Consider the following 17,129-nt stretch of genomic DNA (forward strand, 5'->3'; position numbering starts at 1 on the left):
CAAAAGCGTTTCCAACTCCCCGCTGTTGCGGAGATGTGCCCCTGGGCAGGGCACCGCACTGGGGCTCCCGTGCCTGAGCCAGCGCACGGGCTCGTCCTGGAGCAGCACGTCTGGTTTGCAAACATCTGAAAACCGCGGAGCCTTTACTTAACACCGACTTGACTTTAACGCTTTACTTTACGTTAAGATTCCCCAAGTCTGAATAGTGAGATCCAAGTTGCAGGTTTATGTCCAAAGTGTAAATCCTGATGTTTAATTTCTTGTCATCCTCCTCAGAGGAGTTAACTGTCTTACTCGCTTTCCTGAAGGGGGAATTCAGACAAATGTAACCAGTGCAGCTTCTGAAACCGTGTTCTGATGTCTCAAATATTTATAATGTGATTGAACAAACCCTCCTTGTTTGACCTAATTCTCCCCATTTTTATATATCAGCACAAAAGGGAATGGATTGGGTTGGTGAATGTGGCCTAAAATGCATTTGATATAATCTGCCCTGCCGGGGATGTGGACATCACAGTTAAATGTCTACCCAAGCCTAATGATCCACGGGGCTTGCCTGGTTAAGGCATACAAGGGAGTGATGTGGCTAGCAGCTCCCAGCCTGAATGACAGGTACCCACTTCCAGGCAAGTCAGCAGGCTGGCATGAGCCCAAAGCAGGGGTTGCAGTTTGCCTTAAGAGGCATAGCAAGACACCTGAGCTGCTCTGCCACCATGCCTTGCTGAGGTGTAAGTACCTGGATTAGCAATTCTCAACCAGGGAGTCACAGGACCTTTGGGTGTCTTGAGATCCTTGTAAGGGTGCCACAGGGTAGTGCAGAGTATTAACATGTAACATATGATTTACAAGATAAAAGCATGTATTTCCAGTAGGAATTCATAGCATCAAAATATTCTGACTTCTTGTGGTCCCTCTGGGTTCCTTGTAAAAGAAGAATTACCTTACTGTTTTTCTGTAGCCAAAACATGAGTGAAAACTATGAGCTGGCATTTTCTGAGCGGTACCTTGAGTCTAACAAGACTGAGAGCCACTGATGTAGATGCTCTTCCCTGCAGAACCTGTCAGTGTTGTTTCCAAAGAGTTTACAACTGAGTCACACAAAGCAATCTGTCCCTCCAGGGCCTGAAAGGATCTCTACAACATTTCAAGCCCCCGCAGTCTGACACCAGAAACTCCATAATACCAGGCACAACAATGCTGCTCCTAATCCAGGCTGACTAATTGTTTCAATTTTGATTTGCAAACATATACTCTCACAGATAGACACTATTCTTTGGAGGTTAGACTAGTTATTCATAATAGTCCCTTCTGGCTTTAAGATCTATGCATCTGTGACTGTCACCTCTTGTACTTGCCCTTATGTTTTGCAGTACACTTTTTTGCTAGAGCTAGCATTCAGAACTCAGAACTTAGTCTGACAATCTAGCTTTCTGGACCAGTTGTTTATCAGGCTATTTTAGTATATTCTTTTTTTAGACAATCACATGTAACAAGCAAGCACATAATGCTGTGAAACAGTAAAATGAATAATAACACAGTAGATTCTGCAAGGTCTTCAGATCCTTACTGAAAACATTTAATTGAAGAGCATGCAGTTTTTATTTTGAAAAGTGATTTTGTTTAGAGTGTAATTGCTCAGAGAAACTGCAGAGGTGGGTTTTGGGGTCTCTCTTGTTTTTTTCTTTTAATTCACTACTTTAAAAAATGATTACAGTTCCTGGGCAATTGTGGCAGTTGGATCACTGGTTCTGATCTTTGTAGCTGTAGTGGCTCGTATTCTGGTCAAAAGAAAACCACCCAAAGACCCACTGTTTTATGGTATGTATTGGCAATATGGAAGTTATTTAGAGTAAGTTCATTTTTTAGAAGTTATGTCACATGCAAACATATGTGATAGCTCTTACAATTTGTGTCTAACGATAGTTAAAAAGAAACGTTGCAATAACCTTGGGCCCAAACCTGAGACATGGCCTTGTCTCCCAATGGAAACTGAAGAAGGTAAAAAAGCAGAGGTAAAAAATTGGGGGGCATGGGGTGAGGGGTGGAAAAGTAGTCCTAATTTTCAGGCTCTGCCCACAAATCAACTCCACTGTTTGAGAGACCAAAAGAAGACCGCATGTACAGTGGCCTGTGGAAATGCTTAAGATCTGAATAGATGAAACTCAGCTTGTACTGAGCGAGAATCAGTTGGGCTCTTATTAGTTCTGATCTATACTGGGTTCCAGAGGCTTGCCCCCACTCCCCCTCCACACCCAATGATCATATTAACATCTCTACTATCATTAATCTTCATTCTTCCATAAACAACATTCATTATAGCAACAGACACCTTAGTCTTCAATATCAATATCCCACTGTGATGAACAAAGAAGTTCACACCTCATGGCTGCTGCTTCAGGCTGTTTGCAGACTTAGGCAAGCACCTCTGCATTAGTACCTTCATTTTCTTTTCGGTTAAAACCATAAAGCATGGAAACATAATTATTTTTTCCAGGAAAGCATAGATTCTGGAACACACACAGCAATCCAAAGGAAAAACTACTGGCTCCTTGAGTGGCTGTGAGATGCCCTAGTCTAGTCCCTCAAGCTCAAGCCCTTGCCAGACAGAGTCCATGCAGCATGTACAGTAACCTCCTATGCATCTTCTTCTCAGTACCATATGTAGGAGGTGATCCTGCAAAGTGCTGAGAACCCTCAGTTTATACTGTAGATGGGGCTAAAGGGCACATCACAGTTCAGGGGAGTCACTCAGCTGCTTGTAGCATAAGTGGGCACATCTACATGTGATGCTATGTTGCCATAATGACCTGTTATGGCAATGTAGCATCCGTGGGTGTCTACACGTGACCAGCAGCTACTTCGCCATAGCAGTGCACTCCCCCGTTATAGTGCTCTGCTACGGTGAAGTAGCTGCTAAAAATAATGGCGCACCATGCATACAGCATAGTACAGGCAGTTACTTCCAAAAGGAAGTACTAAATAAAGCACAACACAGAAACAATGTCACCATAGGGCAACGTGTAGATGTCCCCTGTGATGGTTTCCAGTGACCAATAGGGCAGGTCACATTTACTTTTTCTTTTGTGCCATCCGCTCCTTTTTTCTGAGGAATTTCCACTAGAGGTTTACAATCAAAAGTAAATACATCATATGCTGAAGATAGTTTTAAAGACCTACACAGTCCTTGTTGTGTGGATGTAGATCTTCTGCTGAAGTTGGTGGGAGCTGCGGCTGTACGTATCCTTAAACGATACTGTTTATGAATGCCAAAACATCGGCATTTAAAAAACATCCTATTTAATTAAGATATTTGAATGTAACAAGTTACATTGTATATTAAATCTCTCCTTTGACATTTTCCTCACAATAGATAAATCTTTATCTACATCTGTTAGATGTTAATCTCATGGCAGTTGACCATTTCGGACTATAAACTGTGAAGAATATAAACTAAAACTTGCAATATGTAAAAATGTGTATAGACAGAAATTTCTTCTTTTTTATTACTGCAGTTTATGCCGTATTTTCCTTTACCAGTGTAGTGAACCTTATAATAGGACTTGAACAGGATGGAATTATTGATGGATTCATGACCTATTACTTAAAAGAGGTAAATAATCATTCCGCTTATGAACATAAATAAAATATATATTATAGATAACTCGATATTAATAAAAAAAATTAATGAAAAAATAAAAAGCTGTTTTAAAGCTTAACAGGATATCTGGAGCAGTATTTTAATGTATTTTACATGCCAGTGGCTTGTTTTTGACCAGTCTGTGGGCACATCTACAGGTGTAATTAATGCAAAGCAATAAACAGGTGTGTCATTTGAATGTGTGCTTGGGAGCAATAAACTCCAGAGTATGTTGCCGCTTGCACATGTGCTCAGGATTGCAGCACATTGAACTGAGTTGGAGTAGCTCTGGCTGGCAGGGGGTCCTAGGGCTCAGCTTGCCAGCCTAGGGCTTCTCTCCTCAGTTCAACGTGCTGCGGAGGCACTGGCTGGGGCACGGGGGTGCTTCAGTGTGGGGCTAGTCAGCAGGCAGTGTCTGCAAATGCAATAATTTACTTTTTACTGCACAGCTAAATTCGTCTACTGAACAGTAAGCATCTCATGTAGATGCACACAGTGAAGGCATCTTTGCTTTATTGATTCACGTTTTTCCATTTCATTGCTTATACATAACAAATAATATCAATGTTTTTTAATGTTAGTTTTCTAAAAATAAAAATTTTCCATAATGTAGATGACCACAGACTGTTCCAGCATTCTCACACAAAAGATGGCCAGAGATGCTAGATCCTGGAGGAACAAAGCATAACCTGTTCCCACCAAAAAGCACTCAAAGTTTGCCATACTGTGTTTAAAAGGATGCTTTTATGAGAGTTATTTCTTCCTGAACACAGATAATTTCTTCCTGAAATTGGATAATGACCTTCATACCCTGAAACATTACAGTTGTCAGGTAGAAAGCCACGTCCTGTAGGTTGAACCAGTTATTTTACCCCAGTTTGTATGCCTGCTACATTTCTGTAATGCTCAATCGATTTTTGTACTTTCTTGAATCATTCACTGCATTGTTTTTACAACTTATTTGATTTAGGGTGAGCCATATCTGAACACAGCCCATGGCCATGTGATCTGCTATTGGGATGGCTCTGCTCATTACCTGATGTATCTTTTAATGGTGGCAGCTATTGCATGGGAGTAAGTCACTTTGATATTTGTGTACTACTGGTAGTTGTTTAGCTGTTTAGTTGGTTAAATTCCTTTGGGCTAAACAGAGCTCTATGAAAATTCCATTACTTTCAGTAGACTTAAACCACGACTAGATTTATTCCTTTTCTCAGTTGCACAAAAGGCAGACAATATATCAAGTTGCGTTCTCTCTGTTTTGCATTGTCATTCAAATCCTAACATTTTTCAGTTTGGTAAACGGAAGTGTTTTGGTGTTGCATTGTCCCTGATGTGGGGAGAAGAAATAAATCCACCATATCTTTTACCTAGAAATTTCACTGTGCAGAGCATTTGTACAACATATAGTGGCTGGATTGAAAACAGGAATCGTAACACAAAAAGTGTAGTCAAATTTCACAACGTTATCATTTCAAATCATTATTCATTTCTACTTTAGGAGTAGTATAATATCTTAGTCAAGGTTAAACTGTCACCTTTCTTTCATCTCTGCTGGAGAGCACTGTGTAATTAAAAGAGGCGGTGATAATTCCTGGAGACTCTATGTTGCTTACTGTTGTGCAAACCATTGAGAGAGTTTGACTTTTACATTTGCTAATGCTAGGTGACATTGGAAGCCCACCACACCAGCTGTGCTGAAGACAGTTAATGAAAGAGGAGAGGATGGGGAAAGAAATATCCTCCAATCTTGCCCATGGTAGAAACAGCTTAAGGATAATAGTTACTTAAAAATGTGAATGTTAGGGGGAAATATATAAACTATGCTTGAAACAGCCTTCTGATAACTGAAGTACAAAAAACAATTTTTTCAGACTTGCACAACAGGTGACTGGTATAAAACTGCTCATTCAGCTACTGTGCTAGTAAAACCTCATGCAATCTAATATTACTCATGTACCTTATTTTTAAACACACATGCATACACAATTCTATCACCTTCTCCTATGCACTCATAGTGCAGTTTTAAACATTTGTCTTAGGCTGCAACCACTGCAAATCATACAATCATATAATCTTTGAGGACAGGTTTTGATAGTGGTGTGTGTGGATGGTGCATTAAATCTATTCTTTCTGTTGCAGAGAGAGTTACAGAACCATTGGCCTGTACTGGTTAGGATCCATTGTCATGAGTATCATTGTCTTTATGCCTGGAAATATTGTGGGTAAGGAGAGACAATTCATATAATTTTCTTTTGCATGTAGACAATAATTTTGTTTTCAACATCCTACAATAAGTGCAATAAAAGTTGTGCCCTCTCTAGTTTGGTTGCAAGAAGAATATTGGTGTATTGCTTCTTGACAAACTTGATAAGGCCTTCAAGACTATAAATAGAATGGATAAACACTTTTTTTTTTTTACTTTAAGAAATGTGGATTTACCATTTCCTTCCTCCAAATAGTTTAATATTTTGCAATAGGCAATAAGTTTCTGAGCCAACTTACTGAAATCAATATTTCCTTTTGACTTCAACACGCTTTGGAAAAAACAACTGTCCCTCTTTATTGCTGTTAAAATAATTTGTCCACATATTTGCATAATAATTGTTTAGCTGCTTTAAAGTAAGATACTAGGTGAAGAGCATCCTCAGGCATTTTTATACATGTAGCCTAGAATGCACTCACTTTACAAAGACAAAACAAATAAAAAAACCCCAACTTTGCATTGCTTGAGTTTCAAATAATGAATTCATAACTGATGGAGCTTGTGAAGTTATAATTCAAACATTCATGTTATGTATTTATTGACATGAAGTGCTTTAAGCTTTTTCTTCCAAAATAAATTATTTCCATCTTGGCAAAAGCTTTAAAGCAGAGATTTTTCGAAGCCATCTAGGAGCGCACACATAAATTTTAATGTGTCTAAATTATTTAGGCGGCTTTGAAAATATTAGCACAGTATTAATAAGTGGAGTGGAACATTATTTGGTGATCAGTCCCATCTCTTCCCTTACACGAGGGGTGTCAAACTCATCTGGTCTCATGGCCTGGATGAATAGCATGAAACTAGCCTGCAGTGCACGTGGTGACCACTCTAGCTGGGTCAGACACGGACTCAGCGGGAAGACGCCTGTATCACAGGTGCTTGGCTACTGCCATGGGAATTAGTTTTGGCCCCAAGCTCGTTCCTAAAGTGCTGCTGGCACTCCAGCACTGTGGCTGTCACCCAGGTGCTTGGCTGACAGCATAGGAAGATCCAGCATCGCAGCCAGGGGCAAGGCAAAGTCTGGAGGCTGGATCCTGCCTATGGCTGTATGCCTGACACTGCTGCCTTACACACATGCACATGCACAAAGAGTTCTCCACTGTAAACCTCAAGATAACCCGATTCTCATACAACATGCTATTGTCAACTGATGTAAAAGGCTGAGTTCAGGATCTAGTCTGTGATTTTTGTCCCTCTTTCAAGCACTGTCATTGCCCTGCATTAATAACCAGAATTTAGCAGTCATTCATTTCTGAGCTCACCCATTCCTGTGGGTTATTTAAAATGGTCTCAGCTGTTGACCTCTTTATTATGTTACAAGCACAAAGTCTTAATATTGAAACAACACTTTATGCGGGAGCTTCTGACTGCTTTTCTGTATGACTCTTCCGCATGACTTGCATGCTGAGCAACAAGCATTTTAAAATGCTTGTTTCATAGTTTCATAGTAGTTAGGGGTCAGAAGGGCCCGAATAGATCATCTAGTCTAACCCCCTGCCACTGGTTGGAGCACACGCTGGGATCACATGACCCCAGACGGGTGTTCATCCAACCTCTTTTTGAATTTACCCAAGGTAGGAGCGAGGACCACTTCCCTAGGAAGTTGGTTCCAGATCCTAGCTACCCTGACAGTGCCTCCCCAGAGCCCCATCCTAACATAGTGCCTCCTAATCTCTAACCTGAACCTATTCTCTAGCAGCTTCTGGCCATTGTTCCTCGTCACCCCAGGTGCTGCTGGAGAGAATAGGGCTCTTCCTATTTGCTGCTGATCTCCCCTAACGAGTTTGTAGGCAGCCACCAAATCCCTGCTCAGCCTTCATTTGCTGAGGCTGAACAGGTTCAGGTCCCTTAGTCTCTCCTCATAGGGCCTGCCCTTTTGCCCTCCAACCAAGCGGGTGGCCCTCCTCTGAACCCTCTCAAGGCAGGCCACATCGTTCTTAAAGTGTGGTGTCCAGTACTGGACGCAGTACTCCAACTGCAGTCTGACCAATGTCGCATAGAGGGGGAGTATCACCTCTCTGGACCGGCTTGAGATGCATCTTTGGATGCACGACAAGGTGTGGTTGGCTTTGCTGGCTGCGGTCTGGCATTGGCGGCTCATGTTCATCTTGGAGTCAATAAAGACTCCAAGATCCCTTTCTGCCTCTGTGCTCACAAGGGGGGAGCTCCCCAGCCTGTATGTATGCTGTGGATTCCTTCTCCCCAGGTGCAGCACTCTGCATTTATCTACATTGAACCCCATCCTATTACCATCTGCCCACTTTTGTAGTCTAAGTCTAATTGCAGCCTCTCTCTCCCTTTGAGTGTGCCTACCTCTCCCCACATCTTGGTGTCATCGGCAAACACGGACAACGTGTTTTCCACCCCCTCGTCCAAGTCGCTGATGAAGATGTTGAACAGTGTAGGCCCCAGGACTGAGCCCTGGGGGACCCCACTGTTCACATCCCTCCAGGTCGAGTATGACCCGTCCACCACCACTCTCTAGGTGCGCCCCATCAGCCAATTTTTGACCCACCCAACTGTGTAGGTATCAGGAACACAGTCGCTCAGTTTATTAATGAGAATGGGGTGAGAGACAGTGTCAAAGGCCTTCTTAAAGTCCAGAAAGACTATGTCCACGGCGACACCATCATCCAGGGATTTAGTTACCTGGTCATAAAAGGCCATCAGGTTGGTCTGACAGTACCTGCCTTTGATGAACCCATGTTGATTTCCCCTGGGCATGATCTCCCCTGCTGGCCCCTCACAGATGTGCTCCTTAATGATTTTTTCAAGGATTTTCCCCAAGACCGATGTGAGGCTTATGGGCCTCACGGCTTATGGGCCTCACATTGATTAATGTTGTTAATCAACATTATCCTAACTTCTTGGTAGGATGTTTTACTGGATCATTTAAAAAATTTTCATGGAGTGTCTATACGCTAAACATTCTTCACGCATCTTATGATTATTTCTTTTAATAGGGAAATATGGAACAAGGGTGTGTCCTGCTTTTTTCTTAAACATACCATATATTTGTCTTCCTATATGGGCTGGGTTCAGAATCTACAGTCAACCTTCAGTGACTCACAACACTCCAGTAAAGGTAATGTTACTGCATTAAGTGTAATCTACTGTATTAGTATGGTTAAAAGCAGACTTGCTCACTTCACCTGAAGTTTTCAGGTTACATAGAAATAGTGGAATACCTTATAATGGTTCACTGTTATGATTATAACAGAAACATCAAACCAGATTGTGTACACACTGCAAAATCATTCCTAATGCATTCTGCATTTACATTAATAAACTTAGTTATCTTCATTGTAGAGTGAAAAAAGCAAAATGGTTTGGAGTTGAGCAGGGCTGGATCCAGAGGGGGTGCAGTGGAATGACAATACCCCCCTTTATCAACACAGGGCAAGAACAGCAGGCTGGGACTTTAAGTCCCAAAGAAAGTAAGCATCTTCCCTGCCCTCCCTTCCTCTGTGCTCAGAGGACAGGAGCTCCTCTTGCCCCTGGTACAGCATGGACAGCAGGGATACTGGCAGTGGCAGGCCAAGGGAGAAGGGAATGGGAGGGGAAGAAAGGGTGAATGCTTACCTTCTTTGGGATTTAAAGTCCCCAGCTGCTGCTCCCAGGTTGCAGGCTACTCACCCTAGTCGGGAGGAGGGTAGGGAGAAGGCTTGGAGTGGGGGATGCAGCCACCCCTACAGCATCAGTTGCTGCTCCCGCCTCCCCCTTTATGAAATCCTGGATCTACTTCTGGAGTTGTGTAAAGGACTAGGAGAGAGGGTGTATGTGTGCTCTGTTTCCAACTACCAGTTATTCTGTGTCTGTCCTTGTGTAAATATTTTTCCCTGTGCCTAAGTTTCTCTATGTGCAAGCCACATGTAGTGATACTTTCTCAGCTTTGCAAAGCACTTTAGATGCTTACGGAGAATGAGCTATAATTGTAAAGACTTTTATGAAGATGACTTCCCTGAGATTTCCTTTGCTTTCCAGAATGTATGTATTGGTACCAGATTTTATAGCTGAGGTATGTCGCCCTGTTCAATAGCCTGGAAGTAGTTATTTAATAATTAAAAGGCATCCATCTTGCTTTTTAATTATCAAAAATTCAGTTTTACAGTTGTGCTAATTTGTTGAAATAATATCTGCTCACTAATTGGTTGGACCGTTGCCCTGTGACATAGCTACTGGGCATTAGTAGGGTTAGTTGGGCAGTCACAATATGTCATCGCTGTTTATATACAATTCTACCCAAGTTGTGGGGGAGGGAAATATGTGAAGAATAGAGCAAAGAACAGTTAGCTATTTGTGGCTACTGGCAAGTCAAGTTCTTTGCCAAAGCACATTGAAAACCCATTAGTCATTAGAACTAGAGAGTTGTCTGAATAGTTAAAGATGGTGTTGCTTGTGGGTTCTTTTTCAGTATTGATGTTAATAGCGGGGTTTACCTGGAGGACTAGTGAAGGTTTCATTTTGCACTTTGAGCTCCAGAAGCATTATAAAAATTGCTTCTTACAGACAAAAAACCCATGGTTTCTTTTTTACAGAGGCACAGTTGAGCTCTTTCATTTATGAGAAGCTTAATATTAATCAAGTTTCTGTATGTTACATTCAACCAAGCTTTGCTTTTATTTCAAATGCCTGGAAAGCCAGATTTCTGAACCCCATTTTAATTTCAGTTCTTATTGAAAAATTCTTGTGTTTGAAAAATTGAGCCTTGCAGTCTCTTTTCTCTGAATGTCATAGTAAAGACCTTGATGTGACACTATAGATTTTTTTCACTGATACATTAGATGCCCTCCATGAATGTGCTTTTCCTGTGGGACGGTAGAACTATATCTAGCTAATTTATGGCTTGTATAAAATGATATCCGAGAGCCCAACATACTTAGGTTTAGGCCCTGAAATCTATACAAAAACCAAATGATAATATTTTAGAATTTCACAGTGCAAAATGAAATGTAACTTCCAGAAAATAATTGTGTATTTTAATACTTATGATTAGTTTTTAAACTAATAGTAAATCCTGGAAGAATTTGGCCCCTTTTCAGGCAATAGTTGCAATCAGCCTTTGTTCGGAGGCAATTAAAGGGGATTTAAGAAACAAATGACATGAAAATTATTAAAGAACATAATATAAATATACATACAAACTTGCATCAAAACACAATTTATGGTAATGTTGCATAAGTCATTTGTTCAAATAGACTTGCTATTAAACCAGTTAAATACATACATTTCCATGATAGAACAGAAGACTGAAAAGAAGCTTCAGTTCTTTTCAAAGGAGAGGTAGGGGCACAGTGGAGGGATGAAGTTATAACTAGGTTTTGAATCAAGCTAAACTGTAATACAGTATTTTCCAGGGGTCAGTGGATAGGTTTATAAACATAGTAAGAACTCAGGAAACACAGTCTCAATAGTTTAAATTCAGATAACATTGATGAGATTGAGGACAGATGTGCACCTGAATTCTGGAGGGCCTGGTACCATAGTGTTCATTCTGTTGGCACTGTAGTAGATTATTCTGTGATTTTTTGGCCTGATCTGCCCCATGGGAGGCACTCAGCATAGTCTCTTGCAGGGAAATGGGAGAAAATTATAAATATGACTGCAGACTTCCTTCTAAGATAAAACAGCAGTGTCAGCAAGATTGGTGAAGAGTTGATTGGTTGTTTTCAGAAGAAGGGAAGCCTGCAGTGGATCAGCTCTGACTTGCCAGTAGAAGTTGTTGCATTTAAGTCATTTCAGCATGTATTAGCATGACTTTGCTGTATTAAAGAGAGAGACATGGGCAAAATAACTCAACAGCCAATACTGAGTACAATACAAAGAAAATGCTTTCAGAATGTTTTGCCATTTAAGTTGTTGATCTATCTTTCAACTTTCCTTTGAATTTACATTGGTATTGCCTTTGTGTAAATATATCCATGTAGGGCGCGTCTAGTCGAGCACAGCCGTGCGATATGTGGTGCCGCAAACATGTCTGCAGCGCCACATACTGCACAGAGAGGTGTTCTCCACAGTGCAAGGGCACGTTGCCCGTGTGTGTGCTGCTCCGTTTTTTTTTTCCCCTGCAGGTTTTTTTGACCCCTGGGGAAAAAAAAACCCAACAACTGGAGCAGCGCATGTATGGGTCACGTGAGTTACTGAAAAGCAGAACCAGGCCACCTGGAGCTGCACTGCAGCTGCCAGCCAGGCTCAGCCCCGGGAGGCCCCCCAGAGCCCCAGGTAAGGTTGCTGGTGTCAGCACAGTGCTGGCCCCAGCTTCCCCTACCGCCCCTGGGGTAACTTGCCATGTGCCAAAGCATGCATGGCACAGGAGTTCCCCAGAGACAAGTAGCTGTGGCGCAAAGTGTGCCGCAACTACTTGTCCCTGGGGAACCAAACCTTTGCCGCTAGTCTGGACATGGCCATAGAAAACAAAACCCCCAGAAGCTCTCTGTACTCTTATGGAAAGTGAACAGAAATTCTACTCATTTTCATTATTGCTTTGCTCTCTGACAGCTCTGTAAATAAAAGGAGAACACTGAGGTTTTGCATAGCATGGTAAATATGAGCAATGATTTTGTATTTCCTTTAAAAGAAAAGATGCAATATGTTAAGCATTCATTCATGCCTAGGCAAAGTGGGAACAAAATATGAAATCCACTGATCTTTGTTCTTCTCTCATAGACCTTACCTGAAAGTTATTTGTAGCTTGATTACTGAAGATAACCTTTGTTTTTCCTTTTTCTAATATTGAGTTATACATGCTCTTTGCATATGATATTGCAAACTTTTCTACAGCAGCTTTTGATAAAATAGTACAGAGTCACATAGATCTAGCTCCTCACTAGAGTTCATAATAGGTCTATTGCCCTAGCATTACAGACAAGCAATAGGGATACCTAAAATATATTTAGCAGGGAAAAATATCTTCTATTATAGCTTTTGATAAAATGAATAACCCTGCATATATAAAGTAGCTTTTCCTTTCGTGTAAGCTTTGAGCTAAATCCTGTAATTTTTACTACATGAGTTTTGCCTGCAACTCTGTTCTTTTATTTCTGTAACTTGAACACAAATGATAGTGATTAATTATCACTGAATCCTATTTAACATAAATTATGACAGTTCTGCCTCAAAATAAAAGGAAGGCTATTTGGTCTTTCTGCTGTGTATATGCATTAATGCTTAGAGTATCAGCCAAAAAGCAAGTGGAAATGACTAATACATAATTGCAGAACCTTTAAATGAGGAAGATAGTCAGTCTTCTCAGCTGTATGGACCTTGCCTGCAGTATACATGTATTACTGAGAACTAGTGCATCCCAGAATTAAAAAAATAAAAACTAAAAAAATCTCTACAATGCTTATTAAGGATTTGCCAAGTTCTTTAGCCAGTACCAGCCAGGGAGAGCTGTTTTGCTTCTTTCTTATATCTGTCTTTCTTACATGGCCTCCATTACTGCAGTTTCTGAGTACACCTTGTTAGGTGGGGATTATCCCTATTTTAGAGCTTGGGAAAAAAGGAAGGGCACAGACAGAAGTGATCATTTTTGCCCAATCTCGCCACAAGGAGCGGTCTATAGCCATGACCAAACACAAGTGCATGGCTGCAGACAGCTTAAAAAATGGCTGATTGGGCAAAAATCTGATCCTTCATTGCATGAGGGTTCAGATGAAGACGTTTCAGAACAGAGTGTCTTCTGTAACTTCTGTCTGTGCTGGAGCATAAAAATCAGACCCAGCTCCCCAGTGATATTTAGATCCATAACTCCCAAATCAATGGGACTTAGGCACTTGAATTGCTTTGAGGGACTGGACCCAAGTAACTTGTCCAGAGTCACACAGGAAGGCTATGGCAGAATAAGAATTTGAAGCTGGGTCACCCACATCCCATACCACCAGACCATAATTACCAGACTGTACTCCTTATAGGCTGCTTGATAAGAATTCTTGTGCAATAAGAAAATCCTCAATAATAGCAGAATAGTTATCACCCAAAAGAATTCTTGCCTCTTGTATTTTCTGGACCATCATAACAACATCACTTCAACACTTATCACATAAACCATTCTATTATGAACCCATTTGACTTGATACAACTTTGTCTTAAATGTAAAATGGACATGGGTAAAATACTCAGTTGAGAAAAGAGAATGGGTGCAAAGAAGCCATTTTATTATCTTTGTGTAAATAACATTGCATTAATTACTATGCAAAGTATTAAAGACTGTCCAAAGCTAGGCCATCCAACATCCAGACTGACATTGCTCCTCATTTAGTTGTCCAGTTACATAAAAACATGCTTACTTTCAGTTTCAAAACATAAGAGCCAAATTCTGTTCTCAGGGCTTGCCTACACAGAAACGCTCAAGAAAGCTAAATACAATCAACTAAGGTTATGACTTTAAAATAGATTATGTAAAGTTGCCTTAATTCAATGTCATCAACTCAGGAAATTAAGCAAACTTTAATTCTGAGCCAGAATATCCACACAGGGGTTTAATACAATTTAGTAAAGCCACATAAAAAATAATTCAGATTAAATTTTCCCAATTGACTCCTTGTAGATAGGCCCTTGGTTACATCATTATCTATAGAAATGATGCTGCCCATTGAAATCAATTAAGTTACTTTGGCTTTACAAATTTAGAAGGGATTTGGGGCCTTGGGCTCTTTTCATGGCATACCACCATTTTAACCTTTTACAGAGAGAGATTTGGAATTAAATACACTGGAATTTTGCATCTGCTCTTAAACACATTCTATATTGTAGGTGGTTCAGGAAGTCCAGAAGAAAGGACTACTAAAAAGACCAATAGACCTAATGTTGGCTATATACCTCATCCCAGCAACTGGGTTTTGCATATTTAGGGGCATGGTAAGTTTAATGATCCCATGTCTTTACATTTTTTTTAAACTCTTTTTAATCTCCATTTCCTTTTCAAAGATTTTGTGTAGGAAACTGTTTATACTCACAGACTTAAAAGAGAGTTGGGCTGGGCCCTAAAACAATGAAGGGTACAATATCTGTGGCACTATTATAGTTAGTGTTGCTTTGCTTCCCCATTTTGTGCTCTGTGAAGCTTGTTTCCTGTAAGCAAATATCTAGTTAGCTCCAAGAGCAACAAACAGAAAGAGAGTAGGGTAGCACCTTAGAGACTTACTGGCTCAGAGAGGTATAAGCTTTTGTAGGCAACAGCTTACTTTGTCAGATACTATGACAAAGTGGTACTATGACTCCAGGCTAACACAACTAGCTACCTCTCTCTACTCATAAAGAGCAGAGTAATAATATCCCAAGCGTGGACTGGAATGACCTGAAAAGCACACCATACATTGTTTTTTGCCCGTCTAGTGTTAATTATTTTCATGGCCAATAGCATTGATGCACACAGGCTAAATTAGATCTGTATTCATGTGTTTCTAAACATAGATACTCAACCCACATAGAAAAAAAATATCTAGCTTGCATAGTGAGCAAGAGGCAAATCCTTTTATCAGAGGAAAATGGTGTTGGGTTTATCCCAAGATTCAAGACCTAGTAAGCATCTCACCCTTACTTAGGAAGGGGCCATGGCACTGGCAACCCTACCCTCTTTGTTGCTGTTTCACCAGATGGTGATTGAGACTCTCTCAGGCCTCACTTGCCCCCTTGCTGTTGATGGCTATGTCCACAGGGCCCCAGGTTCTGCAGCAGCCCACTTCCCCCAACCATGCCTTTCAGTACCATCAGATCATCAGATAGCCTGGCCAGCTGCATAGACCAACTGCTTGACACCCTTGCCCTAGACAACTGCCTGGTTGGTAGAACCAACCCTGTCTAGACCTTAATTCAGATAAGGTGAGCAGAAGTAATCTCAGCAGCATTTTGTTTTGTCTCCTGCAGGTCATCCTGTAGTTCTGCTGCCTCACATTTCTACTTCATTTTTGCTTTCTAGTTATATTTTTTACGCCGCTTCCCCCCTAGAATCTTTATTTCTGGTTGTTCCTAATTTTGCTGCTGGCTGCAGTTTGTTGCAGCTCATGGTATCCCAGTGCTCCACTATTGCAGGCTACTTAGCTGCTCAATTGTTTCCTTGTGGGAGGCGTTATCTCTTCCCCAAATGTTTAACCGCAATCCCACTTAATTTTTCATGACTTTTCTTATCTGGGTATGTTGCTCCCCAGTTCCTCTCCCAGAGCAGGAACTGTTTCTGTGACATTTTCTGAGTCAGGGATGGCAGGGACAGCTTTCTCTAAGGCTGCAGTAATTGCTTCTCTATAAACTGGCCAGCAAGGGACAATTCATTATTATAGATAAGTACCTACTTATCACGTACCAAACATCTCTTTTTCCAAGATGTATCACTGGTATGTGCAGTGGAAGTCTTTATATTCTTCCCAAAGTCAGATGAGTTAGCTGCTGGAAAACACCAAGTGTGGCCTCCTCAGTGATTTGGACACCAGCAATGGCTTCTTAGACAGTTCCTATTGCAGCTGCTGTTGAAATTGACTGATCATTCTGTTTCGAGTAGTGCTGTTTAATTTGTAATCATGAAATGTTATAACGAACATTGTTACCTAACACATTAACCCTCTGCACTGTGGGGAAATTAGGTTGCTCCACAGTTTATTGGTAAGTTTGTTCTCCCAGTAATCTTTTCCCCTCATTATAGTATACCAGTACCTGTTTTGGAAGTTACAGCTGCTTCCAACAATTACCTTATTGCAATGCAACTTCTTTTGGGTAAACCCATATGTAAGATCATCCTGCCCTAAAAAAGACATGCTTGCCTAATATTTCTATCACCAAAGGAATATCACCAAGAGAATTTCCTTTGGAAATCCCATATAACATAATGGAATGGACTAAAGCCTAATAGTCAGTGGAAATCAATGATTGTTTGTACATTCATCACATTATAGCTCACAGATGCAACTCTAGTAATGCTAGGCTATAGTGTTGCCCCATGAACCCTTCAAGTGACTTGTGAAGTGGGAAGGGTGAGGGAAATCAGAAGGAAAACCACATTTTAATAATGAAGTCAGCAGCCCCTCTTTGGTGGTGACCCAGCAAACTGCCTTTGCCCTGAGCCAGTTCTCATGGACCTGGTCTGTTCTGGCCTGTAAGCTAGCCTCCTGCGTGCCAGTACAGAGGAGAGCTGCAGAACCCATTGGGCTGAGAGGAAGTGTCAGGGTTATTTGTTTTGCAATGGCTTCTTGGATCACACTTCTACATTTCTCCTCAGATTGCTTTGGATTGTCC

The 17,129-nt window shown here is 41.0% G+C and overlaps 2 protein-coding genes across 2 annotated transcripts in view; one reads left to right on the forward strand and one right to left on the reverse strand.

Annotated features, from left to right (window-relative positions):
- Positions 1 to 954: 954 nt before the first annotated feature.
- Positions 955 to 17,129, forward strand: part of TM6SF1 (transmembrane 6 superfamily member 1) — a 24,589-nt gene continuing 8,414 nt past the window's right edge. The window contains 7 exon segments of the mRNA XM_006030224.2: positions 955 to 1,818; positions 3,513 to 3,610; positions 4,608 to 4,711; positions 5,780 to 5,862; positions 8,867 to 8,988; positions 14,658 to 14,762; positions 17,113 to 17,129. The exon segment at positions 17,113 to 17,129 is cut by the window's right edge and continues 1 nt beyond it. Of these exon segments, the coding sequence (XP_006030286.2) occupies positions 3,590 to 3,610; positions 4,608 to 4,711; positions 5,780 to 5,862; positions 8,867 to 8,988; positions 14,658 to 14,762; positions 17,113 to 17,129 (452 nt within the window). The 5' untranslated portion in view covers positions 955 to 1,818; positions 3,513 to 3,589.
- HDGFL3 (HDGF like 3) overlaps positions 11,033 to 17,129 on the reverse strand; it is a 106,098-nt gene continuing 100,001 nt past the window's right edge. Inside the window, exon 7 of the transcript XR_003095628.1 lies at positions 11,033 to 11,665. The gene's annotated coding sequence lies outside the window, so the exon portion shown is untranslated. The remainder of the gene's footprint in view (positions 11,666 to 17,129) is intronic.

This window comes from Alligator sinensis, unplaced genomic scaffold (assembly GCF_000455745.1).
Source record: "Alligator sinensis unplaced genomic scaffold, ASM45574v1 scaffold259_1, whole genome shotgun sequence".
Classification (NCBI taxonomy): Eukaryota; Metazoa; Chordata; order Crocodylia; family Alligatoridae; genus Alligator; species Alligator sinensis.